A 27,635-nucleotide genomic window follows, 5' to 3' on the forward strand; every position below is an offset into this window, starting at 1 on the left:
GGTGGTTTTAGGGACTACTTCTTGGTTTCCTACCATAGTAGCTCAAGGAACCAATGTGAGGTTTCTGCCAACACCTGAGCATTCTAATTCTGATCCTACATCTGGGAACCAGGTAAATAACCGAGGCCATGGAATCAATGGACCCACTTTAGGCGGACCTGCAGTCAGAACTCCAGTTATTACCTGACTCCCTGTTGGTCCCTCCTTGTAAGAATGCAACTTCCCTTTCCGCTGGTTGGCTCTCCATCCAAGAAATGACTCCAGTCTGGAAACTGCACGAGATCATGACTTTCCATTGCGGAGCCTGATCTCAACCTTCTGCTAGCCTATTATTAATTAGGGGTCATATTCTATTTACATATTTTTATTATTTTTCTTCCTGACTGCCCATCTCTCATGCTCCTACAAGCACCCTGTGGAGTCCTCTCCATGAATCCTCAAAGGTCAGACCCCTCGGCTGACGTTCTGATGTGGCCACCCATTATAGGCATTAAAAGGATCTAACGTTTAAGTGCTCTGATGGCTAAGTGCTGTCACCTGCCTCTGCTGTTCTGGAATTCTCTGATCCCCTTTGCTACCAGGAAGCCCAGTTCTGTAATGCCATCTCTTACTATCAGCCTCAGCCTACAGGGAATGGTCTCTCAGTGATGCTGGTAGCCCTTTTACTTGGGAATTTCTTATTGCCTTAGTTTTCCCTGGAAACAATTGAGAAAAATAATCAGCTGGTGGGATTTCTGATCTTCTACAGTAGATCCATTCTATCATGATGTTATGGACTATTTGTGTTCCTCCAAAATTCATATGTTGAAATCAAAACCCCCTTGTGGGAGTATTAGCAGGTGGGACCTTTGGAAGACGATTAGGTCACAAGGGTGGAGCCCTTATGAATGGGATTAGTACCCTAACAAGAAAAGGCTAGAGAGCTAGTTCACCATCTTTCTGCCATGTGTAAGATACAAGAAGTCAACATTCTGCAACCCACAAGAAGATCCTCACTAGAACCTGACTGTGCCAGCACCCTGATCTCAGACGTCCAACCTCCAGAACTGTAAGAAATAAGTATCTGAGTATCTGTTGTTTATAAAACACCCAATCTGTGGCATTTTGCTACAGCCACCAAGCTGACCAAGACACATGTCCACTTCTCTGAGCTCTTTTAAAAAAATATTTTATTTATTTTTTTGACACACAGAGAGAGATAGATCACAAGTAGGCTGACAGGCAGGCAGAGAGAGAGAGAAGGAAGCAGACTCTCTGCTGAGCAGAGAGCCTGATGCGGGGCTCGATCCCAGGACCCTGAGATCATGACCTGAGCCGAAGACAGAGGCTTTAACCCACTGAGCCACCCAGGCACCCCTTCTCTGAGCCTTTTGCTCTCTTCCTCCACAGCCTGTCATGGCAATCCTGGCATTTCTACTGCATTTAACGTAAGCCACGGTTTCTTCCAAGCTTCCAAAAGCCATTCAGCAGCATAATAGAAACATTCTCGAGGGGTTTTACAGGGAATTAAATCCTGTTTCATGGGGGAAATGCCCTGATACTGACAAATTCTCTTTTCTCTAGCTTTTTGGCCTACCTGCCTTGCTCCAGCACAATCACGGGCCCCTCCCAGATGTTTTCTCCCTGTTGTTCCCAGTGAAAAATTATTTAGGTCCAATTACTCTTTAGCTTATAACCCCTCTCTGCTTATAGCACAACAAGCATGTCCCTAATTGAATCACAGTGAAATGAGCCCCCAAGTTTTTGGTCTGGTATCCAGAAGTGGGCGCTGGGAAATCTTTGCCTTCATCTGAGATTCCTGCTCAGCAAGGGAAGGAAGGTAGGAGACAGAACCTTCCTAGCAAGGGGCAAGAACGACTTCAGCAGGCCCATTAATTCAGGGGAGGGTGGGGGTTCACACTGTGTCTACCCAGCAATGCCATCTGCATATCTCAGGGTCCCATGCCCTCCCTCTCTGAGCAGCTCTGCCTTGACTGAGTATTGAGCCTTCTCCACAGTTCTGCTGCTCCTGCAAGTTAGATCTAGACAGATCTGCTATCAGGAATGCCCTCTGACTTTCACAGTTCACTTTTAATTCATGATTAACTCAAGTGTCTTGAGCCTACCATTTTCTTTCCTTGGTACATCAGTGGTGCCCAGCAGTAGCCATCCAATTCCACCGCCCTTATAATAACTGCTTCCTCCATACCTCTCGAATGCCAGACAACCATCCAGGCCATTTACTTCCACCTGCAAAACACACCAGATTCCCACAGGGCAAAACCTCAGGCACTGCACTGTTTCATGCACCAGGACTGTCCAAACTCCACCAAGTTTTGTGAATTTTCCCCTGGCCATTCCCGCAGTAGGTAACGCAGCTCCGAAAGGTCATCCTTGCTTGCTGGGATTCCTCCAGCTAGTAACTATCTTAGGTTGGATTCCCCAGAAACAGAGCAGGGTCAGTGATTTATTGATGGAGTGTTCTTCAGGAAAATCTTTCACTAGCGAGGGAAGACAGACTGGAAAGAGAGCAAAGTTGAGCAATGATGGGCTAATGCCTAGCCTAGCTCGATTCTTTTATTTGGGAAAAATCGATCCTGTCTCTCTCTGCCAAGCTAACTCTTTTAGGACTCATGAGCTCTGACATCTCCCTCAAAATATTCGCTGACTCTTTGACCTTGGTTACGTTTTCCTTCTCTGTGATCTTATAGGAACCCATAGTAACCAGTGTCTTTCACTTATCACGTAATTAATTGTCTTCCAACTTGTTTGAGGAAGAGAAAAGATAACAATTTTCCAAAACACCTGTGGTACTCCACTCTCTGAGGATCTTAATATGCCTTAATTGGGATATTACATGGGAAAATTGGGATATAACATGGGAAATCCACAAGTCTAGTGTGCAATTAGGACTAAAGAGACTGAACTAGACTATGATGTGCTTGGAGCAGTTTTCTGGTCCTATTCCTCTTGATATTTCCAGGGTCTACCTCAGTATCTGTGGAAGCCATACAATAATATTGAATAGATGAATGAATGATTGAAAAAAGTAGAGCAGGGCGCCTGGGTGGCTCAGTGGGTTAAGCCGCTGCCTTCGGCTCAGGTCATGATCCCAGGGTCCCGCATCTGGCTCTCTGCTCAGCAGGGAGCCTGCTTTCCTCTCTCTCTCTCAGCCTGCCTCTCTGCCTACTTGTGATCTCTGTCTGTCAAATAAATAAATAAAATCTTTAAAAAAAAAAAAGGTAGAGCAATAAGTGCAATTTCTTCCCTACTTATGATGCAAACTGATGTTTAACAGTATTAAATCACATTTATAATCAATTAAATAAATAAAATAAAAAATAAAGCAAACTTTCCATTCCTGTGATCACAAATATCCCCAGAAGAGGTAAAGTTACCAAATTCTACTCAGACTTAGAAAAAGATAGCTCTGGTAAATCAGTGGAAGAGTAAGGCAAGAGAACAGGGATGGACAAGTTCATAAGGAGATAAGGTCAGTGGGAAAGGAAATAAACATTTAGAAATACGCTCCATGTTCCAGAAAACATACCAGCTGTTTTCATAGCAGCTAGAAGGGCACAGTATACAATAGGAGCTCAGTAAATATTGTCACAGGAATAATGGGGTGGGATGGAGCAGAGGGTAGATGGGAGGGGGAATGACTCCTGTGTAAGAAATAGTCTACACATGCCCTGTTGAGAACTGTCTTTTTAAAATATCAAGGGAGCCACTGGGTGGCTCAGTCGGTTGAGAATAGGACTCTATTTTGGTGCGGTCAGGTTCTAAGGGCTGTGAGATCAAGGCCTAAGGCAGGCTCTGAGCTCAGCTCAAAATTCTCAATCCCGGGGCACCTGGGTGGCTCAGTGGGTTAAGCCGCTGCCTTCGGCTCAGGTCATGATCCCAGGATCCTGGGGTTGAGCTCCTCATGGGGCTCTCTGCTCAGCAGGGAGCTTGCTTCCCTTCCTCTCTCTCTGCCTGCCTCTCTACTTGTGATCTCTCTCTGTCAAATAAATAAATAAATAAAAATCTTAAAAAAAAAAATTCTCAATCCCTCTGCACCTCCCTCCCTCTTTAAAATAAGTAAATCTTTAAAATATGAAGGACATTATATCTGGAAAGAACTACAGTGAACTGGACTGGGAATGAGGAGAATAGGAGACAAGAACTTAAATCTGGAAGTGCTGGAAATTCATTTCAGTAAGCATTGTTTATGATTCAGAACGCATATTCTAGAGAAAGCATGCATATAATTCCCAGCCTAGTCCCCAAATTCACATTTAATCTGTAGTGAATCTAAATTATTAATTGTCCAAATATGGGTTTTACTTCCTGTGATCAGATGTGCCTACTATAAAAATACTGCAGGGAGAGAAGTGGGGAGAAGAAGGGGATATTCTGACAGTCACTTAGAAATGAGGTTTCTTTTTAAGATTTTATTTATTTATTTGAGAGAGAGTGAGCAAGAGAGACATCATGAGCAAGGTGGAGGAGCAGGAGGAGAGAGAGAAGCAGACTCCTTGCTGAGCAGGGAGCCCAGGACCCTGGGCTCATGACCTGAGCCAAAGGCAGACGCTTAACTGACTGAGTCACCCAGGCACCCCAGAAATGAAGTTTCTAACCTAAAAATAGATTGTGTTTGAAAATGTGTAAATTGTTTATCAGAACTCAGAACTCAATTAAAAAGAAAAGTATACATGGTGGTTCAGTTTCTTACTACAAAGCTTAACTGGTAAATTGGTTGAAATTAAATTTTTAAAAATTTGATTTGACTCCCCTACTGTCCTTGCCCTGTAAGTTTATTTTTTGTTGTTGTTGTTGTTGTTCCTTCTTTTACATCTACGACCTTGGACCAATTACTTAATCTCTATATGCCTCCATGTTCTAAACTGTAAAATGAGGATGACCACAGGACCTACTTAATTCTGAGGATTAAATGACTTCATGCCTTGCACATAGAAAATATTCAAGAAATAATAGCTGTTACATCTATTATCATATTATTGTCTGTTTATGGTGGGCTATCTCAAGGCAAAACCTTAGACCAAGATGCATGTAAAAATACTTTATTTCGGAAGTATTTCCTGGGAAAAACCAGTAAGGGTACAGGGGAATGGAACTGGAAATGAAAGGAGCTTAAGTAAGGAATGCTATGCCAACTTTGACCTAAATTCATAGACACGGGAGATAATGTAGGTCACCCCTACATTGTCCCAGTCAGAGGCTGTGAGAGCTGGAGTAGTCATACTTGTACCTATAGTTATTAAGTTAAGGCGGGGGGTGGCTTAATTCGCAGGTACTTTAGTTTTGCAGATGAAAAGTAAGATGGGTTCCAATAGCCTAAGAGTAGCCCCACATGTAGCCCCAGGTCAGTGCTCTGAAAGGTCATCTGCTACAACATTATCATCATTATCATCATCACTACCTCCCATTAGACACACAATGGTATATAGTATAAAAGGCATTGTGTCATGTTCTGGGGATTAAAAAAAAAAAATCCTGTCCTTCTACCCATTAGAATTCTTCTGAAGATACAGGATAAATACACAAAGGTATAAGAAGTATGTGCCAAATGCCAAGTAAGTGTAAACAAGGTACTGGCTATGAGTATATCAGTTTTAGGTGACAAGGAAAGACGTTAGTAGAACCTGAGTTGAATCTCAAAGAGTGGGTAGGGTGTAGACAAGTAAAGAAAAAAAAGGTGGGGGTGTTGATGAAGAAAGGAGTGGAATGATGAATGTTTTAGGGAGAATCAACAAACTTTTCTAATGCGGTGGTTCACAGCCTTGAATGCGCATTACAATCACCAGGGAGCTTTAAAAGTCCCACTGCCCAGCTGTAGCCCAGATCAATTACGTGTGAATTGCCCGGGTGATTGGCCCAGGTATTTCCAAAGGACAGCCAAGACTGAGGACCGCTGTTTTATTTTTTTTTTTAATTTTTATTTTTTAAAGATTTTATTTATTTATTTGACAGATAGAGACCACAAGCAGGCAGAGGCAGGCAGAGAGAGAGGAGGAAGCAGGCTCCCTGCCGAGCAGAGAGCCCGATGTGGGGCTTGATCCCAAGACCCTGGGATCATGACCTGAGCTGAAAGCAGAGGCTTTAACCCACTGAGCCACCCAGGTGCCCCAGGACCACTGTTTTAAATTGACCAGGAAACAGCTTATGAGAAACTGGCTAGGAGTTACACTAGAGATACAGATGAGCTCAGATTGTGGAAATTTTGGCTATGCAGAGCTAATTACTTTAATCTCACTCTAACGTTTCTAGTGCAAGCTGCCTTAACGCATTTTTCCTAAGTCAGGAGAAAGTAAATACAGAGCTTGGAACATTAGATGAAGGAGTTTGAACTTCATGCTGTCGGCAGTGAAAGGTCACACAGGGTCCTTGAAGATTTTTGAGCCCAAGAATGATGTAAATAAAACAACATTTTAAAATTTAAACAGGATGTAGAGTTTTGGAGCAAGAACAATATTTGATGGAACTTGACCTTGGCTGGTAGGGGGAAGGGCTACTAAAGGAGAAAAAGTTCCAGAAGTTCCGAGCATGAAGTTGCATGGAAACAAATAGCCTCGGGTATCAAGTATCAGGTGGTTGCAGAGGTGACCTAACCATGTTTATGTGAGAAAAGGGAGCTATGTGGTTCACAGGAGAGCCATGTTTGTACAGGAACCAGCCAGAAAAAACTTGGCTTTTCTGGTGAGTGGACCTGAATAACAGTGCAGCTAGCTATAGGGTGAAATATATTGCAATGAGAAGCGAGAATAATATCTGAAGCCTTGAAATACTGAACACAAAACTAAACTGTGTTCCTATAGATCACTTGCTACACTGTTGTGTAGCAAAATATACTTTGCACTGAAAAACAGAAAGTACCATGCTTGCTCCAAGAAAAAAGACATCCAATAGAAGAAAAAAGGACAAGATTACAATATTGTTTATAATTTAAAGAGGTAAATTTCCCTTAATTCTTAGAGAACCCAAGAGCAGAATTTCATTGACAAATCTGCGACTTTTTCAGTTTGGGATGCCCTTATCGGTCTCTGTAATGGGAATCTGTTAGCTAAGAAAAGAAGAAATAATTTTTTTAAATTTTTTATTTCTTTTCAGCGTGAGAGTATTCATTGTTTTTGCGCCACACCCAGTGCTCCATGCAACCCATGCCCTCTCTAATACCCACCACCTGGTTCCCCCAACCTCCCACCCCCACCCCCGCCCTTTCAAAACCCTCAGATTGTTTTTCAGAGTCCATAGTTTCTCCTGGTTCACCTCCCCTTCCAATTTAGAAGAAATCATTTTTAACCTATTATTTATATTATTTATTCAGCTGTCTGTTTTACTTAGTATGTATTTGATGGATTCTTCTTACCATACATAGATATGAAAGAAGCCAGGAATGAAGGTAATTATTTTTTAAATTATCCTACAAAAAAGTTAAGTGAAAAAATTTCAAGCTACCGTTATGCTATAAAAGGGATCCTGTTCTTATTTTCCTCATTTCCCCAGCTTAAATGTCATGGTCTGTCATTTTAACTACTCTATCGCCAATAATTCTAACCTCTGTCGCCTCATCTTCTTTTCATTAAACCCAGCTGGCAAGGCTCTAACCCTGGATGAATGTAACATCTGTCTTTGCCAGGCCTCCACCTGGGCTGCTGAGTGCTGGTGATGAAAGTCTTACAACAGGGCAGATGGATATTGATAAAAATGCATGGCTGCACCTGCAAACGGACCCGAGACTTTGACTGCAAGTCCCACGATGCTATCCTGCCAGCTCTCTCTTTCATTCTATCCAAAGCGTGTTTTAAACCTGTAGTCTTTTCAGACATGAAAAGATCTCACTGATTTCTCCTTCCACTCCTGTCTCCTGACTCACAGAGGTAAATTTTTCTTGTAGCTTATAGAGAAAACCAAAGCCATTTGCAAAGGAACTTGTTCAACTTCTACCAAGTCCACAGATTTATACGTACTCATGAAAGAAACCAAAAAACCAATGGTATTGTACCCTTCCTGTAACCAAGAAGGGGAGTATGCTTGCCTCTCTTTGAATCTGGGCTGGTCTTGTATCTTGCTTCGACCTAAACTTATTCCTTGCAAAGTCGTTCCCATCTCAATAAGTGGCAGCATCTTCAGGAGTCCTCTTGATTCATTCCTTCTCCTCACAACCAACTGAGCATCAAGTGCCATACCTACTTGTTCATCTGTCTGTCAGTCTCTCTTTCAATCTTGTCTCCTGCAATCCATTGTTAACATAGCAGCTGGGATATGCTTCTTAAAGTATAGATCACATCTGGTGGCTCCCTTGTGTACAACCTTCCAATGACTTCCTATTGCCCTAAAAATAAAATCCAAGCCCCTTATTATGGTCTAAAAGGCCCTGTATAATCTGGTCCCTGCCTACCTCTTTGTATTTCTCTCACACAACCTCCCCCCTAACTCATAACACTCCTATCACACGAGAGTCCTTCCCCAGGGTACCTGGATGGCTCAGTTGGTTGAGCACCTGCGTTTGGCTCAGGTCTTGATCCTGGGGTCCTGGGATCAAGCCCTGCATCAGGCTCCCTGCTCAGCAGAGCGTCTGCTTCTCTCTCTCCCCCTTGTCCCTCCACCCTGCTCATGCTCACTCTCCTCAAATAAATAAAATCTTAAAAAAAAAAAAAAAAAGACTCCTTTCCCAGCTGAAAGCCTTTAAAAAAAAAAAAAGATTTTATTTATTTATTTGACACAGAGAGAGAGATCACAAGTAGGTAGAGAGACAGACAGTGGAGGAGGGGAAAGCAGGCTTCCCGCTGAGCAGACAGCCTGATGCGGAACTCCATCCCAGAACCCTGAAATCACGACCTGGGCCAAAGGCAGAGGCTCAACCCTCTGAGCCACCAGATGCCCCCAGTTTAAAGCCTTTGCACTCACTGTACACCATCCATCCATGTGGATTACCCTGATCTCCTACCTTAGCAGGTTTTTCTCCTCATCATTCAGGTCTCACTTAAGTATTACCTCATCGAAACCTTGACCATCCAGGCAATCTGAAGTAATCTCCTTCGGGCTCACTTTCCATCACACTGCTTTGTTTCAGAAACTTCACTGTACCTAGAGCCTTCTCCCTTCTCGTGTGAGCTCCCCACCCCATCTTCCTCATCCCTCTGAATGCAGGAGCTTTCATATTTTTATATGACCCTGCCCCGTGGGTGCACTTCGGGGGTCCAGGAATGGGCCCCCAACCTAGCTGGGCTGGAGTCCTTCCTGTGATTTTTAGAACTGGAGTTGAGAAACAGAGTCAGTTCTTCTCTAATGATAGATGTCTGATGACAAACTCGGCAACTGTTAGTGGTCATCTTTCCAGTCATGTGAAAATGAGTCTATAAGAACAAATCACATTCACATGATGAAGGAGAGAAAGAAAGTTATTTTTGGAAGTGCTTTTCGGTTTTGGTCATTTCTAAGTTTTAAAATTCAATTATATTCTGGATGCATATGGAGTCAATTGAGCAATTTTGCATTAGTATTTTCTTTGTAAAAATTTAAAAGGGTAGAGTGTTGATTGACCTAACTTGTTCTTTCTTGTGTACAACGCTACTCAAATGTGGATGTTTAATATGTGCTTTTTGACGATGAAGATGCTGAACATTCCACCTGCAGAATGGAAGGTTAGAAACTTTCTGCTTAAAACGCACTCTTTTCTCGATTGCGAGAAAACAAAAGTGGTAGAGATGAGGGGATCAACTCTGAGAAGACCCACTTGGGCTTGTTTGTACATCAGTACATCATGTTATATACAGCATCAAATTCTTTTTGAGCACACTGCAAAAAATACACATTCAGAGGCAAAACAGAGGTAAACTGTTAAATATTTTAAAATGACTCTTCCCCGCCCCCCCCCCAAAGTCTATTTCAGCCTTTATAGAAATCAATCCAATTCAACACATGCTAATCAAATATAATTATGCAACCAAGTTCTGGGCACTTTAAGAGATACAGAGATGAGTAAGTCAGAGACTCAGTCATTAAGGTGTTCATTAAAGGACATTTTTTTAAAGTACATAAAAGAAATGGCTAAAATACAAAGTAGCTGTGATGTTTCTACATGAGTTACAAATAAAGTATAATGGCACCAGGGCTGGAGTAGGAGCTGCGGGTGTTAAAAAAAAAAAAAAAAAAAAAAAAAAAAAAGGATTATATTCAGTTTTAAGAACCAGGAAAAGCTTCATGACTAAGTTAGGCATTTGAGCTGTACCTTGGAGGATGGGTAGGACTGCAAAGGTCAGAGATGGTATGAGGAAGCATCCAGCCTTTGAGGACAGGCCAGACAAAGGCATATTTGGCAGGATCATGAAGAACAATGTGCAACTAATGAACTCCTAGGACTGAGAGTAAAACGACAGAATGTCTGTCTCTTGGCATTGCTATTCACTGGATTTGGGAGGCTTGGGGCACAGTATGATCATTTTCAGAAATTTTAAGTTTGAAATGGCAGCAGAATATTCCCTTAGGCTGAACAGGAGGTAGCTGAAATGTGGGGCCCGTGTTTGGGAGGCATGTTAAGACTGGAGATGTTAAATTTAGAATGTAAATAAAAACCACATTTATAAAAAGCGTGAGCATTATTTGCACATTGTTTGGAATGTGAACCAATGAGGGTCAGAGACTCTGCACCATCATGACCTCCAGTGACTATGTAAAGAGACATGTGATATCAGTATAACCTGAAATTGAAAATCAAATTAAAATGACAGCTCCATGTTCCTGATATGTTCAATTCATTAAAGTAACAGTTAAGTATGAACCCTCATTCTGTGATCTATAGGAAGCCCATTCTAAAAACAGATTCCATTCCTCAAGTTTTTGGAAACATAACATGTGCCTAGCCTTTCCTAGCTCATGGCTAGGAAAAGTGGCTCTGCAGGCCACTTTTTATATTTCATAATTGAATCTCGGGCTTCTGCCCTCTCTTTTCCTCCAAGCATGGACACAGGTAAGACCAGGCCGATAACCTGGAGATGACAGGAGGGCATTACCACACAGAAAAGAAAAACCCAAAATTGAATATTAGATGTTACTTCTCCTAAGACATTGGCCACCCTCCCTCAAAAGTCCCTAATGTCTATCTCTTCCTTAGCTCTCCATCCTGATGCTGTGTTTTGCTTACCTCAAACCACCATATTCTCCCAACCTGGAGTTCAGATCCTCAACTCCACCCTAGCTTCAGAGAGGGAAGAAGGCCGTTCTCTGCCCTAGTCCAAGGCTGGCTTCCTTTCCTGCCCCAGGATTACTGATAGAAATAATGCTGTTAATTAGATTGACTATGATAATACTATTTATGTCTGTGTATATGTATGTGTGTGTGTGTATACAAACATATACACACACATCACATTGTACATCTTAAAACTATAGAATTTTTTAAAGAGTGGGGAAAGGGAGAGGGAATTTTTTTTTTTTTTTAAGATTTATGTCTTTATTTGTCAAAGAGAGAAAGAGAGCAAACAGGGAGACAGAGTGACAGGCAGAGGCAGAAGGAGAAGCAGGCTGCCATCCGAGCAAGGAGCCTGATGTGAGACTTGATCTAAGGACTTTGGTATCACGACCTGATCCGAAAGCACCCGCTTAACCAATTGAGCCACCCAGGAGTCCCGCAGAGAGAGAGAGAGAGAGAATCTTAAGCAGGCTCCACACCCAATGCAAAGCTCAACCTGGGGCTGAATCTCATGACCCTGAGATCATGACCTGAGCTGAAATCCAGAGCCTTTCACTCATGTTTGTAATATGTGTCAATATGTTAGTATCATTATGCAGCCCTTATCAGATTGTGAACGACAAGAATACACCAAATAATATTCCGCGAGGTGTTTACAAACATACAGACTTTTTGATAATGATGATGCCCTTTAGCATCTGGAGTTCGGCAGGGGAACAAAATGTGGTTCTAATGCAAACTAGCCTCCCTCGCACGTAAATTTCTCTGTTTAATTTTATGGCCCAAATCACACTCTAGCGATATTGCAATAAAATAAAAATTATTTTTCCTCCAAGCTATTGAAACTCAGCTCCCTTTGGACTACTGATCCCAGCATGCAACGTTCCCGTATTACCACTGTGTGGGGTGGAGTCATAGAAGGGGCGGCAACGGCGGTGGCCTGTGCATTCTGGGCATTGTAGTCTAGGGCCCTGGCCGGCGTCGGGACAGTCCACGTGGTGCGTCTGGCGGCAGCTTTGGGCAGTGGCTACCCTGCTTCTTGCACCGTGTCCTCGAGGTGCGGGCCCCGGCGAGACCGGACCGGCGCCGCGGACCAAGCTGCAGGGAGGCCCGGAGGCAACCCGAGCCTTCGCGACGTTTTTGCGACAGCCGTGGCCGTGTTCCGCGAGTCCCCTCCCTCCCTCCTCTCTCTGAGGAGGTACCGGCTGTTGTGCGGCGCTGCCTTTCTGTTTGAGTGTATGGGAGAGAGAGTGAGTGAGTGAGTGTGAGCGTGTGTGTGAGAGGGTGAGGCGTGAGTGCGAGTGTAAGAGAAGGAGAGCCGGCTGCGGCCGCCCCGCCGCTCCCCGCAGCGGGAGCAGAACGCGCGGCAAGAGCGAGCAGGAGAGCCGGCGCCCCGGGAGCCCGCGGGGACAAGGGCAGAGACGCCGCTCCCCACCCCCAGCCCTCGTCCCTCTGCTCTCCTTCGCCCGGGGGAAGCTCCCCGTCCCCCCACGCTCCCTCTGCCCCGCCATCCCCCTGGATGTCCCCGGCGCTCTCGCGGGGCCTCCTCCTGCTCTTGCCGCATCAGTCGGGCTGGTGCTGCGGCCGCCGGGTGTAGAGCGGGCGGGTTCCCGGGGGCTGCGGCTGCCGGTGCTTCCCCGGTCCCCACCCCTGTCCCCCGGCCCCCCGACCCAGCTCCCCGGCCCCGGAGGCTGTGACAATGGACTATGACTTTAAAGTGAAGCTGAGCAGCGAGCGGGAGCGGGTCGAGGACCTGTTTGAATACGAGGGCTGCAAAGTTGGCCGAGGCACTTATGGTCACGTCTACAAAGCCAAGAGGAAAGATGGGTGAGTGTTTGTGTCTTTGCCAGTGTCCGCGCTGGGCGGCGCTCCCGCAGGCCGAGGCAGGTAGCCCGGAGGGAGAGCGGGGCGCCGGCGTGCCGGTCTCCCACTTCCTCGACACCAGCATCTGGCCCTGCTAGCCAGGTTTGGGGAGGAAGTGGTGTACGAGGGATCCAAACCCACACGAAATCCTGCGTGCTGCTGCTTCTGTGTTCTACTTTGGTGGCGAATAGGGAAAAGGAGCTTCTACTCCATGGGCTGTATACTTTTCAAGGGTTTCGGTTATAGATTAAAAAAAAAAAAATTGTAGTAAAACGTCAGTTTAAATGATTTTCGGGGAGGGGGTTCGATTTATTATGGAAACCTTCTAGGAGATTTCCTCACGCCTCTGGAGTGACATCCATCAGTCTGGAAGGGAAGCTGTGATCCTTTCCCCCACCAGTTTGTAATTGATTTATTACCAAATTTGGATTTTATTTGGGGGAAAGAAAGCAGCAAGTAAATGTGATGCTGAAGAGTTCTTCGTAGTGATGATTCGTAACATAAATGTAGCAGTTGCTATTTAGATATCATTAACCTGTGAGTTTTAGATAGAACAATGGGGGTTTGGTGCAGGGTGGGTGGTGGGGAAAAGGCAAGGGACAAATAGGGACTATTTTGTTCAGGCCTGTTCCCCCAAAATTTAGCAGTTGGCAGTGAACTGTAAATAGCCTCTTTGCTTTAAATATTTTCCCCTAGAAATAACTTAATTAAGTCTATGACTGATAATGCTCCCAATTTAGTTTCTTAAGCAGGCAAGTGAAGTGTTCATTTTTTCCTTTGTCAGTAGATGAATGTCGTGTAATATTGACAAAAGAGAAGGCAATTCTTAGTTGAGGGGAAAATACATTTTATTAACTCCTTGTTTTCCTCTTGTTAAAACGTATGTTGTCTCTGTTGCCTTTGACAGTATAGAAAATTGCTCGGAAGATAATGTCAGAGCTTATTATATAATCTTTAGATTTCAGTGTAAACAAAGTAGGTTTACTTGAATATCACTGTTAATTTGTTAGCTGCTGTTCAAGGTTTAAAATAATTGCTTTTTTTTCCACATTAGGTAGGAGGGTATGTTCACAACTATATTAGCACTGAAAAAATGAAACCATTCATAAAGCCGAAGTAAGTTGGGGGAGCCATATTTATAAATATTTTAATATTCTGGATACTGGAAAAAGAAGTGTTTATTTTAATTCAACATTTTTCTTAGATTTAGTGAGATCTTTTTAAAATTAAAAGGGACTTTTAGAGGAAGATAGTGATTCTAATAAATTGGGTATGTGCATTTCAGTGTTAATATGGAGCAGTTAAAGCAGGACAGATATCTGTAAAAGCTTCGGATTTGAAAACTTGATACTCTGTGCTGCAGATATTTAAAAGTACTTCTTAGTGGAATGGATAATCTGGTGACATTTGAGAAATCAGCGTCTGGAGATACCTACCGTTGACTCTGTTCTTTGTACTTTTTATTGAACAATTCCAGCATATTTTAAAAATGATCCTCATATAATATTTTTCCAAAAGCCTTAAACCATCTCCCTTTCCCCCAATATTATGTAATTTGGGGCATATTCAGAAAATCCCCAATCCCATGAGATTAGGCATAGTAGTATATTTGACTAGTCTGTCATCTGTTTTATAAAATTCTGGTGACTTGAAATTATTTTAATCTCTGAGAGAAGCCAGTTCTGTTTTCATAAATTACCGGTTTAAGCTAATAAAACATACATTTATTAACTTTGATTTTGTATTTTATTTTAAAACTATGGTATTTTTTATTGGCAAGTGGTACTTATAACCACATTTTATATCTCATGGTTAGGTTTATTTTAGACCAAGAATAATTTTAGAAGAATTAAACAACTTAAAAATAGCCAAATGTATAGTATGTGAACATTTCTTAGTCATTTTTGATAGCTAAAAAGTAGCATTGCTTATTGGAAAAAATAACTTTATTTTTAATTCTTTAGGCTTGTTTTCTAGCAACCTTCAATGATTTTGTTTATAAGATGAACCTTAAAAAAATAAAAAAGCATCAAATGTCAAGAGAGTTTTAAAATTACTTAAGACAGTTTTTGTTTTCCAGAGGGAATATTTTTGGTTTGGCTTCTTATAACCTCACTCTGGTAAAATACAGCTTTGTATTTATGAGGTTCTTTTGATCTTATGTCAGTGAAATGTAATTTAATGCATTTTAGTCCTGGTAAAATAAAATTTGTGGCTGTTTAATCTTTGTAAAAAGATGATGATGAAATAATTTGTTTCTAGTATTGATTTACTTTCAAATTAAATTATACATTCTGTAACTGAAATTGCAGTTTACTCTAGGAACCCAGAGAATAACACCTTCAAAGAGAATCCAGAGATTTACAATAAAATAGGTTTTGTTTAGACATATTTTACTATTAAAATTAACGTATGTAAATGTTATATCCTTTCAGTTTTTCAACAAGCATCACAGAACATGAATACATAGTAAAAGAATTTAAACCAGATGACTTAGCTTCTTAAATTATTTTTAGGAAACAAAACAGCCCAAAAGGTTGTTGCTTTGACTTAAAGAATTAATACTGTCCTGCTAGTATCCTATACTTATGATAAACTCCGCATTATAGGGAATGTGGGGAAGGAGGAAATACTTTATTTGAGGCATGAATATATGTATCCATAAAGGTCTTTTTATAATTGTGTTAATTTCAGAGTTAAAACATAAGTGCACAATAAATCTTGGAAATAATTTGTTCTCACTGTCACCATAAATGAGATAGAGTGTGTCCTTTGTGTCTGAACACCAAAGGGTACTCAGTAGGAAGCAAGGAGATTCATTTTCTTTCTGAATCAATTGCATTTCCTTTCGCAGAATTTAGGCAGCCAAACTCATTTTGTCCAAAAAATGGAAAGGTGCAAGAAGACAGAAAGCAATTTGTATTTTTAAATTCTAAACTCTCATTATAGGGAATGGACATTTCTAGAATTTAAAAATCAATTTGAGATAAGAGTTTGATCTCTAAAAAAGAAAAGCAAAAGGAATTCTCTTGAACAGTGTTGTCAGTTTGCTACACTCTATGTTCAGAAGAACAGATAATATATAATTGGGATTGTGTGTGTTTTTGTGAGAGAGAGTAAGAAATATAAAGAAAACTTTTGTTGGGGCACTTTTGTAGGCAACCCGCAGATTAGTAGGCAGTAATATTGATAATAACTTATAAACTTATATTCAATAAATTATTGAATAAGATCTAAGTTCTTGGCAAAGTCCTTTACGTTTATCATCTGTTTAACCCTCATGAGTACCATATCAGGTCAGTTCTGTTTTTCAGTTTTACAGGTGAGGAAACTGTAAAAAAGTTTAAATTAGTTAGAAAGGTTAAATTTGTCAGTGGTCATACAACTGATTAAATGTCAGAGCTGCAGTTAGGGGTTACAAAGAGGTCTCTTACTCCAGAGCCCATGTGCTTAATCATTATGCCTTATATAATTAATATATTAAAGTAAATATAAACCTAGACATGGAGATTTGGTGTTTTAATGGGTCATTCAGAAAACATGAATACCTTATCATAGGACTAGGTTTTTCAATTAACTGGTTTACTTTTTAAATATATTTCTGAACAGCCCTGGTTTTTCCCAGTGCCACGAGTATGTATGTAGGTATGTGGGTGTATCTATACATACACACATACATTTTATGTGTATAAATATACACACACATACATATACATGTGTGGAGGGAGAATCTAACTCTAATAAGGCATGTTATGATAAGACAGTTCTTAATCTAGTGGGAAAAACTCTTGAATCCAAACTCAAAGTCAGTTTTCTAGTCGGGGAGACTAGAAAACTGACTTTGAGTTTGGATTCTGCCTCTGCTTACCAGTATGACTTGCCTTTTGTAGCCCTTGGTTTACTTATTTGTAAGAGTAGAGGATTTGAGTTGAAAATTTCAAGGTCTTTCCTAGTATTATGATTTCAGAAAGTAAAAATTATGAATATAAAATATAATACTTTTGCAAGATGAGATAAACAGCCACTAAAATTTTACTTTAGACAATGATACATTTTTTTTTTAAGATTTTATTTATTTATTTGACAGAGAGATGCAAGTAGGCAGAGAGGCAGGCAGAGAGAGAGAGAGGAGGAAGCAGGCTCCTTGCTGAGCAGAGAGCCCGATGTGGGGTTGAATCCCAGGACCCTGAGATCATGACCTGAGCCAAAGGTAGAGGCTTTAACCCACTGAGCCACTCAGGCGCCCGCATTTTTATGTTTCTTGTGTCACGTCTTACTGTGGGTTCTCGCCAACTGGCTAAAAGAAGTTAGGTCAACTTCCAAAGACTTACCGGCTACTTTACCTGCCTTATACTGCTATAGCATTCCATCATCTTTAGCTCTGCAGTTGTTGGGATTTACAGGCTAGTGCTTGCTTCCACTTCTGTGAACCATTCATTTGGTGGCTAGCACAAGGGACTCTTCTGATCTAGTCTGCATGGGAGCTTTAATTCAGTTTTAATTCCTTAATTATGATCAGAACTTGGTGGAACCCTTTGTTTCCCCTGAAGGAATCTAATAGTTTTTCTTCCAGATATTACTGAATTCTGTATCTGTGTTCAATTTGTTTTAAATATTTCTTTAGATGTCAGAAATGCCAAGATACAAAATGTATACCCATTGTTGGGGATTTTGCATGCCCAATAAGGAGTATTCCTTATGACTTTTTAAAAATGTGATAGAAAGGGACTAGCAAAGTATTTACTATGCACTTTATGTCTGCTTACTGTTGACTTTATCTGCCCTGGGTATTCAGTGCATTCAGAGCCACTGGTTGAAACCACTTTGAGGTTTCATGTTTAAATTCCATTTTGTTAGTAGCAAGACTGGTAAATTAATTAATCTGGAATTTGTTTATTTGATTTTTAGTTTTGCTCTTTCTTTGGACATTTGAAGAAATCTGTTCAGTCATTCATTAACCAATATTTATTGGACCCCTTTATATGCTGAGCACTGTCTAAAGTATTGGGAATACAAAGATGAGTAAAATATTTCATTATTTGAGAAGGTATCTACTGGGGAAACCAATGTAAATAAACTACAGCAATGTAATAAGCACTATAATAATTAATACAAGGTGCGATTGGAACCCAGAAATGGATAGATCCAACTGTTTAGGGTTTTCAAGGAAAGCCTTTCAAAGATGGCAAAATTTTGTTTGACTTGATGGGGAAGATCTCATCAGAAAGGGTGTTTTAAGATGACTGGGATAAAGAAGGGTGCTTTCTTATTGTCTGCTTACAGACCCCAGCAGATTTTGTGTGTTTGAATTTTTCTTCTCACACATTACCTCCCCACACCTTTTTGCCTTTGAGCTCCTGCTGTGCGTGTTGTATTATGTACACATGCTACAGATGGTCCATTGTACCCAGAGGACATGATGACGTTTCTGTTACTTAACAGCAAACACCTTAATTCTCTGTGTGGCCGTTTTCCATCACAAGAATGTTGCTGAATCAGAGTATGGGCAGCCTCTGAAATTCAGCTGTCTGATTTAAGAATGATCTCTCATAGGTAAAGCTCCCATGGCAAAACTCCATTTTGATTATAACTCTAATAGCAGGTGATTTTAGCGTGGTCTCACCTCCATGAGGAGTAGGAAGCCAGAATTTTCTATGCTGCAAGATGGTGGTGACAACAGATTGGAGGGGGAATTTCTGTTGTTGGAATCTGATGTATGAAGAGATGGGAGGGAGGTGGGGAGATGGCTTCCAGCAGGCTGGATTTCAGCTAGAAAAATGGAAATAACAACAGATTATGATAAATTATTGTAGGCATTTGCAAACTTACCTGCTTTTTCAAAAATTATTTCTCTTAGCAAATGTGGTCAGAATTATCATGTATAAACATTTGAAATATGACCCATATGTAAGTTGCAACTGTGTGTACTAAATCAGTGTTGAGAAACAGATATTCTCCGTGGCTGGTGTCATTCCTTGTAGTGCCTTTTGTTGTTGAATCCAATCCTCATTGTCTATTCTTTTTTTAATTATTTTTCTGTTCTTAGCTAGAGAATGAAAATCCTACTGTCCTTTCTTCCTTCAGAACAGTTTGTAAATCCTTTCCTTCACACAGCTTAGGTAGGCCTTGGTCATCTCTTTGTTACTTAGAAACTACTAAGATATTTTTTGTCTTTAGGTATCTCTTATTACTTCAAGAAAGTTCTTGATGTTGTCACTAAAAAGTGACCTTCAGCTATTATTTTGATCTTGATGCTTGAAGACCCATTAGTGTCATGATTCTCAAGGTTCTTAAGTACAGTTGTTGTCAAAGTCACAAAACCATCCATTTGTAGTAAGCTGCCTTTAGTGACGGAATTAATGTCATGTCCTTCAGATGTGTTATGGCAGGAAAAATTTTTTTTTAAATTGAGATATGTTACATACCATAACAGTCACCCTTTTACTTTATTTTTTAAGATTTTATTTATTTACTTGACACAGAGAGAGAGAGAGAGAGAGAGAGAGCGAGCGAGTGCACGGCAGGCAGAGGGAGAAAGAAGCAGGGTCCCCACAGAGCCAGGAATCCGACGCAGGGCTCTATCCCAGGACCCTGGGATCATGACCTGATGACCCTTAATGACTGAGCCACCCAGGTGCCCCTCATTCACCTTTTTAAAGTATACAGTCCGCTGCTTTTTAGTATGTTTCCAAGGCTGTGCACTTACTTCCCCTATCTAATACCAGAACATTTTTATTATTCCAAAAAGAAGCCCCCTATCAGTTAGCCATCACTGCACATCCTTGTCTTTCCAGCTTCTGGCAACCACTAATATACTTTTTCTATGGATTTGGCTATTGTGGACATTTCATATAAATGGAATTATACAGTGTGTGGCTTTATTTTGTTTTTTACTTAGCATAATGTCTATAAGGTTCATCTGTGTTGTGCATGTATCAGTATTTCATTGCCTTTATGGTTGAATAATATTGCATTGTATGGATATAACACATTTTGTTTACTCATTCATCAGTTGGTGGACATTTGTGTTATTTCTACTTGTGCTGAAAATTTTATCTCCCAACTGGAGTGGGTTCTAACATTTAGGTTCGGAAATCCTAACTGCTTTATCTTAACATACAACTCCAATAATTCCCTCTTCACTCATCACTCCACACAACATATTCAGTCCTTCATAGAGGTATTATGTAACTACTTCAGTGTATATGTGGTTAATGTTTATATGTCCTTTGGGTCTTTCTGGTGAATGTTTATGGGTTAGATATTATAGATTTCCTCTAGGGCAGTAATTGTGTTCCCCTCAGTTCCTGGCACTTTGCCAAATGTTGACAGGCATTGAATGTTTTTTTTATTTTTGGTGTACATGAAATTCATAGTTGAAAGTCTTCCTTTTAAGTTCGCTGAAATTAAAAACTTGAGCATATTATAGGACACTAAAAGAAGAGCATCTTGTGAAAATACTCAGACAAGCAAAGTTTGAAACCAGGAAAAGAATTGAAGAAAACCAAAAGCCAGAGGCAGGGCAAACTTTGTTAATCATCTGAACCAAATATAAGTCCCAGGTATTTGAAAAATTGAACCATTACAAAGGATAAAGGTATTTTCTGAAATATACCTTGTAAATAAATCAGTTTAAGGGGGGAATCAAACCTATATTTATAAATTTAAGGAAAATATAATTAGTCTTGGGACCAGAGTTGACATTTTTGTTTAAATTCCATGGTTATTTGATATTTGAAGTTTAATTTTGTTGTGTGAATACAAAATTATTTAGGCTACTACTACTCAAGGTAACTCAGTTTCTCCTCTCCCTAGACAGTTCTTTAAAATCTATAGTTTTATTATAGCTCACGAATTGTAACAAATAATCATTCCAAGGAGAGGAATTCTTGACATCATGATGCAGGGCTCAGTCTGTATGTTTCTAGACATCTGTATTTAGAGGCTGTTCAGAGAACTAAAGGGATTAAGAAAAAACTAAAACTTGTCCATCAGTGATATTATATTTTATGTTAAGCAAGTCATATTTCTGGGGAAAGCAGAGTTAAGTATTGAAAAAATGATTTTTATAAGGCTTCTGTTTTAAGGAAAGCCAATTGTGAAAATTTAAGTTCATATAGAATAAATTTATGTGGAGGTTTTTTTTTTCTTTCATTTTCTTTAACTACATGAGCTCTCCTAGTGTATCATGGGACTCAGTTTGCAAAAAATTCAGTTCATATGCAATTTTTAAAATAATGTCAAGCTTATAATTTGTTTTCTAATGCTAACTTAACATTGAAGATCCTTTTAAATGTAAAATCAGATCATTCAGATATCTGACATTTCATTATAGTTTCTCTTTAGCTGTAGTTGTTTGTTTTGTTTTCTTTTTGGTAAAATTTTTAAAAATGTTTTTAATTTATTTGGTGACTATTTGCTGAACATCTGTAATATGCCAGGTTCTGTGCCAGATATGGGTGATACAGCAGTCAATAGGCCATTGGTCCTTAGGGAACTTACAGACTTTTGAGGGATACAGGCAAGTAAAAAGGTAGTTAAAGCATAGTGGGATAGGGCTGAGATAGGGGAAAATATATAGTTTGCCATATGGGTACCTGATCTGCTCTTGGGGGTTTAAGGATGATATTTCAGTTGCGACTTGAAAGATAATTAGAAGTTACACAAGTGAATGGGCAGTACATAAGAGTGAGTGAGTGTTGGGGAGTTACTGTGCAGGCTAGAGGGGTAGCATCTGGTTCTGGAAATTCTTTATAAAGGAAGGGCTTCTATTTTGTTGAAAAGGGAGTGTGGTAGGGGTTGTATGGTGTGTAATAAATTTTAACTTAAATTATTTATTTGACTTGATCTCAGAAACTTTGTATCATGTTGTAGGTGGGAAGGCTAAAGTTCTCTTCAGGACCCTTTGGAACCACCACTGAGTAGCATTTATAGAGATATGAAAGAAAGATAGTATAGTGAGGGAATTGAAAGGATTTCAGTGCCAGATCTTAGAGAGTAGTAACAGGTGAGGTGAGAAGTATAAAAAATTAAGTTGGAGGAGTAAGCGGAGTCTTGGAAATCATGTCATGGACTTCGTACTTTATTCCGAAGACAATGAGGACCATTTGTAGGATTTTAAATAGATAGTAACAAGTTCAGATTAATAATTTTTAAAAGACTGCTTGGCAACACATTCAGAATAACTACAGGGAACATGGGTTAAGGAGAATGTGACAGTATTCTAGGTGAGAGAGGCTGGAATTAGGAAATGACCCAGAGGATGAGGAACAATTGAAAGGACTTGTTAATTTCTTGGAAGTGAGAGAGGAGGAAAAGAAGAACCATGGATAAGGCTTAGGTTTCTGGTGTGAGCAGCAGCATATTGCCATTCACACAGATAGCCAAAACAGGAAGAGGAGCAAGTTTGTTTTGTTGTATTGAATTTTGTGTACCTGTTAAACATCTAAGAAGAAATGTTCATTAGGCAGATACATGCGAGAGAGAGATCTGGGTAGAGGTAAACTTGGGAGTTAACAGGTACTTGAAACTTCGAGCGATCTTAAAATTGTCTAGGGAAAGTGTAGAATGAGAAGAGGTCTTAGGTTAGAATGTAGAAAAAAATAATGTCCATCCAGGCCAATAAGTTGAGTCCTGAGAAGGAAGAGAAAACTCAGGATCAACCCCATCGTGCAACAGGATTTACGCAGTATGTACACAACAACTTGGAGAAAAACCAGGGCTTTGTAGGTAAAAGTATAACAACCAATTAGAGAGTGTTTTCAGGAGCGATAGGCATACTGTATGGCACACACCGGGAAGGGAGATGATGAAATGTTTGGGTTAAGTAATGTATGCTAAACAAAAGGAAAATTCAGTGAAAGGTTTTTGGACCCTAGAGCTGAAATTATAACTCACTTTGTAGGTTTTATCCAAAATGTTTTGTGGTACTTTTATGGGTAGCTTTATCATTCAAGGCCAAGCAGTGAGAATCTTTACTTCCATCTTTGGTTCCACATTGGCTGTATTATTGAAGCTAAACCTGTAGATAATAGCTTGCTATTTCCTTATTTGTTCATTCATTCCATGCTATTCAAGGTAGTTCTTTTTTTTTTTTTTTTAAAGATTTTATTTATTTATTTGACAGAGAGAGATCACAAGTAGGGAGAGAGGCAGGCAGAGAGAGAGGAGGAAGCAGGCTCCCTGCTGAGCAGAGAGCCCGATGCGGGACTCGATCCCAGGACCCTGAGATCATGACCTGAGCCGAAGGCAGCGGCTTAACCCACTGAGCCACCCAGGCGCCCCTTTTTTTTTTTTTTTTTTAAGATTTTATTTATTTGACAGAGATCACAAGTAGGCAGAGAGGCAGGCAGAGAGAGAGAGAGGAGGAAGCAGGTTCCCTGCTGAGCAGAGAGCCCAATGTGGGGCTCGATCCCAGGACCCTGGGATCATGACCTGAGCCGAAGGCAGAGGCTTTAACCCACTGAGCCACCCAGGCGCCCCTCAAGGTAGTTCTTAATTTTTTTAAATAAAATAGCTTTTTTTTCCCTCTGATTATAAGAGTGATATAGGTACATTGTAGAAAATTTGTAGTCCAGAAATATATACAGAAACTAAAAGCCCTAAAGACAGTTACTATTTTATCATCTTCACAGATAATGCTGTGCATATAAGTAGAGATTAATGAAATCTAGTGTGATCTTACCTTTTTTTCATTCAAGAATATTATGCATCTTTTCCCATCAGTAAATATAGCTATAATTAAGTTTTAATTATTGTGGGCATTACGTATATATGAATATAAATATGTATCTAGTGAACCAGTTCTCTAGTGATAGAAAAAATTTAAGTAGTCTCCAAATTTTAACCATTACAGTTATCAAAGGGCCTTTTAGAAAATATGTATGCAGTGTCCTTGAAGTGGAATTTCAGGGTCAAAAGTTATATACTTTAAACAACTGTCTTTTTATTATCAAATAAGATAAGGATATGAAATTCATATATCCTCATAATAAAAAATTCAGTCAGTACATAAGGATAACTAGGAAAATCTAAGTCTTTCTTTTTAGAGTAATAATTGTCAGCAGCTCCTCGTGTGTATACATGAAGCATTTATATGTATGGATAGATTTTAAAATTTATTGTAATACTTTATTCATTTTGAGCATACCACACATGCATATGAGAAAGAACATAAATTTACTGAGTGCAAACTAAAGTGTTGTCATCCTGTCTCCTCCAGCCATTCAGGTCCTCTTTCCAGAGCTCTCCACTGATAGCTTTCTTGGGTATGGTTTGTGGGAACAAACATCTTTTGACTATGTTATTGTTTTTCACATGCAACTCTTATTTTTGTGAAGTCACATTTATCATTCATTTCTTTAATGGCTGCTGGGTTATATGTCTGAATTAGAAAGGTCTATATGTCATTATCCTTAAACACAAATTGTATGATAATGTGTATATAATTCTGTGCCTTGCTTTTTTCAGTTCATATGTTTTGATGATCAGTATCTGTGCATATAACACAATTCATTTCATCAGCTCATCATCCTGTTTTATGGATGTAATATACTGGTCCAGTTGAAGGGCATTTTGATTCCTTCACTTTTTCATGCTCCTTAAAAGCACTGCAATAAATGTCCTTTACATCTATCTTTGCACACAGCATTCTCTCAGGTGGGAGCACAACTTCCCAGGGCCCCCAAATTCCCCACAGAGTTATTTGCTGATACCACTGGCAAAGAGTAGAGTTTTTCCTGTAGCAAGAGAAGCTCCCTTGTTCTATCTACAGGGAGTTTTATCCCTGTTGGCTTTCAGTGGTCCTAGAAATGTCATTATGCGCAAGAACAAGTTACTGTTAACAACCCTGGTACCCCAATGCAGGACTGGTGAAGTGCAGGTCAGTTTCTTAGGAATAGGTTCTAATAGGCCTGGATTAAGGCTCTTCTATGGGTCAGTGTTATGTCCTATAAAAAGGTTGCACCAATTACACATCTCCACTCCAAAAACAAAACTTATCTGAAAGGAAGAAGTGGGAATAGATATAGTAATGATATGTTTGAATGAATCATGGGGGTAAATACATTGTAAAGTTGGAATTGTTTAGATTATTCTTTTGGAACTTTTGTTTTGAGTTTTCTTTCTCCACATAGTTCTTTGTATTTTAGATTACTTGTTGGGATAGAAAAAATTAAGAGCCACATGGATGTTTAAAGTTATAGTCATTATTATATTTACATCTTATGTTCATTTCATCAGATTTCTCTATTCCCACTTAATATTGCTGGTACACTTTATTCCTATTACAAATGACTAATGCTCTAGATGTGTTCTACCTCCAGCCGCTTAACATACTGACTCTTACTTAGATGATTCCTTCTCTTTCCTGTGGCTTGGCTTTGGTCATCCTTTCATTCTCTGCCCAGCTTTGATCTTCACCCATTTTTTACTGTCTCCCTGTTTTTGGCTTGCTTTTTATTTTTTTATTTTATTTTATTTTTTTACATTTAGTTTATTTTTGCTTAAGTTCAGTTAATTAACATATAGTGTATTATTAGTTTCAGAGGTAGAGTTCGGTGATTTGTCAGTTGCATGTAACACCCAGTGCTCATTATATCACATGCCCTCCTTAATGCCCATTACCCTGTTTACCCCATTCCCTCGCTGCCCTCCCCTCCAGCAACCCTCAGTTTGTTTCTGATAGTTAAGAATCTCTGTGGTTTGTCTCCCTTTCTGATTACATCTTATTTTATTTTTCCCTGCCTTCCTCTGTGCTCCTCTGTTTTGTTTCTTAAATTCCACATATAAGTGAAATCACGCAACAGTTGTCTTTATCTGATTGACTAATTTCACTTATCGCAGTACCCTCCAGTTCCATCAGCATCGATGTAAATGGTTAACTATTCATCATCTGCTGACTGAGTAATAGTCCATTGTGTGTGTGTGTGTGTGTGTGTGTGTATGTATATACATATACATATATATGTGTATGTGTGGTGTAGATGCATACACCAAATCTTCTTTATCCATTTATCTATCAATGGACATGTGGACTCTTTCCATAATTTGGCTGTTGTGGACATTGCTGCTGTAAACATTGGGGTGTAGGTGCCCCTTTGGATCACTTCGTATCTTTTGGGTAAATAAATACCTAGTAGTGCAATTATTGGGTTGGAGGATAGCTCTGTTTTAAACTTTTTCAGGAACCTCCATACTGTTTTCCAGAGTGGCTGCACCAGCTTGCGTTCCTACCAGCAGTGTAAGAGTGTTCCCCTTTCTCTATATCCCCACCAACATTTGTTGTTTCCTGACTTGTTAATTTAACCATTCTGACTGGGGTGAGGTGGTTGTCTCATTGTGGTTTTGATTTGTATTTCCCCAATGAAGAGTGATGTTGAACATTTTTTTGTGTCTTTGGCCATTTGTATGTCTTCTTTGATGAAATGTCTTTTCATATTTTCTGCTCATTTCTTGGGCGGATTATTTGTTCTTTGGGTATTGAGTTTGATAGGTTCTTTATAGATTTTGAATACTAGCCCTTTATCTGATAAAACATTTGCAAATACCTTCTCCCATTCTGTAGGTTGTCTTTGGATTTTGTCGACTATTTCCTTAGCTGTGAAAAAATTTATTATCTTGATGAAGTCCCAATTTGCTTTTTCTGTTTTACACTGATTTTGGTTTTGGCCTTGTGCTTTGTCACCTGTCTCAGGTGACCTCTGGGCTTACCTCCACAGATTGGGAAACTGGAGCTCCTGCTGTCAATGAAATTGCTTGACTGTGTGTTCAGCAGAGATAATCATCCATGGTAGATAAGCAGGCAGGTGATTATTAAGATAATTTTGATGCATTTCAATTTTGAAGAAACTTACAAAAAGTTTTAGATACTGTTATAAATAATTCTTTCTTCATAGGCATAATTTCTGCTGGACAGAATTTGGGAAGGTATTTACTCTGTATAGAGAGATACAAAGCTGAAGAAATTCACAAGCATTTTCTCTTCTCGTCTTTTTTTTTTTTAAAGATTTGATGTAGTTATTTGACACAGAGAGAGAGAGCACAAACAGGGAGAGCAACAGAGGGAGAGGGAGAAGCTGACTCCCTGCTCAGCAAGGAGCCTGATGCAGGGTTTCATCCCAGGACCCTGGAACCATGACCTGAACCAAAAGCAGATGCTTAACGGACTGAGCCACCCAGGCACTTGTATCTTTTTATCTTAAAATCTGTTAGTACAAATAAGTCCAGCTCTACTTGAAAATTTAAACCTGATATCCTGAAGTTGAAAGTTACTATTATCCTGTTTTAGCCAAGACTAGCTGACTTCTGCATATCCTCTTTAGGCTTGTGACATGAGCTAGACTTGAGGTGCATAAGTGAAAAAAAATAAGGAAATCTATTAAAGTAGCATATACTTCTCATACTTATCTGTTTCTCTTCTGCTTTTTATTTGTTTTTTGGATTGGATCATTCAATTCTAAAAGGTGATTCAGCGTGATATTCTTTAAGTACTTGAAGTATTCAGTGCAATTAAAAACTCTTAACACTTTTAAACCTTATTATTTTGACTTTGATCATGCAGAGTCTTTGCTCTATTTCTTTTGCACTTTGTGTAACTGGA

The 27,635-nt window shown here is 39.8% G+C and overlaps 1 protein-coding gene across 4 annotated transcripts in view; it reads left to right on the forward strand.

Annotated features, from left to right (window-relative positions):
• The first annotated feature begins 12,171 nt into the window (after nt 1–12,171).
• Nucleotides 12,172–27,635, forward strand: part of CDK8 (cyclin dependent kinase 8) — a 124,110-nt gene continuing 108,646 nt past the window's right edge. The window contains exon 1 of one of the 4 annotated variants that reach the window (XM_032314528.1): nt 12,172–13,000. In XM_032314528.1, the coding sequence (XP_032170419.1) occupies nt 12,873–13,000 (128 nt within the window). In that variant the 5' untranslated portion in view covers nt 12,172–12,872. The remainder of the gene's footprint in view (nt 13,001–27,635) is intronic. The other 3 variants (XM_032314527.1, XM_032314530.1, XM_032314529.1) reach the window with 3 other exon arrangements.

The sequence above is a fragment of the Mustela erminea genome, chromosome 15 (genome assembly GCF_009829155.1).
Source record: "Mustela erminea isolate mMusErm1 chromosome 15, mMusErm1.Pri, whole genome shotgun sequence".
NCBI lineage: Eukaryota > Metazoa > Chordata > Mammalia > Carnivora > Mustelidae > Mustela > Mustela erminea.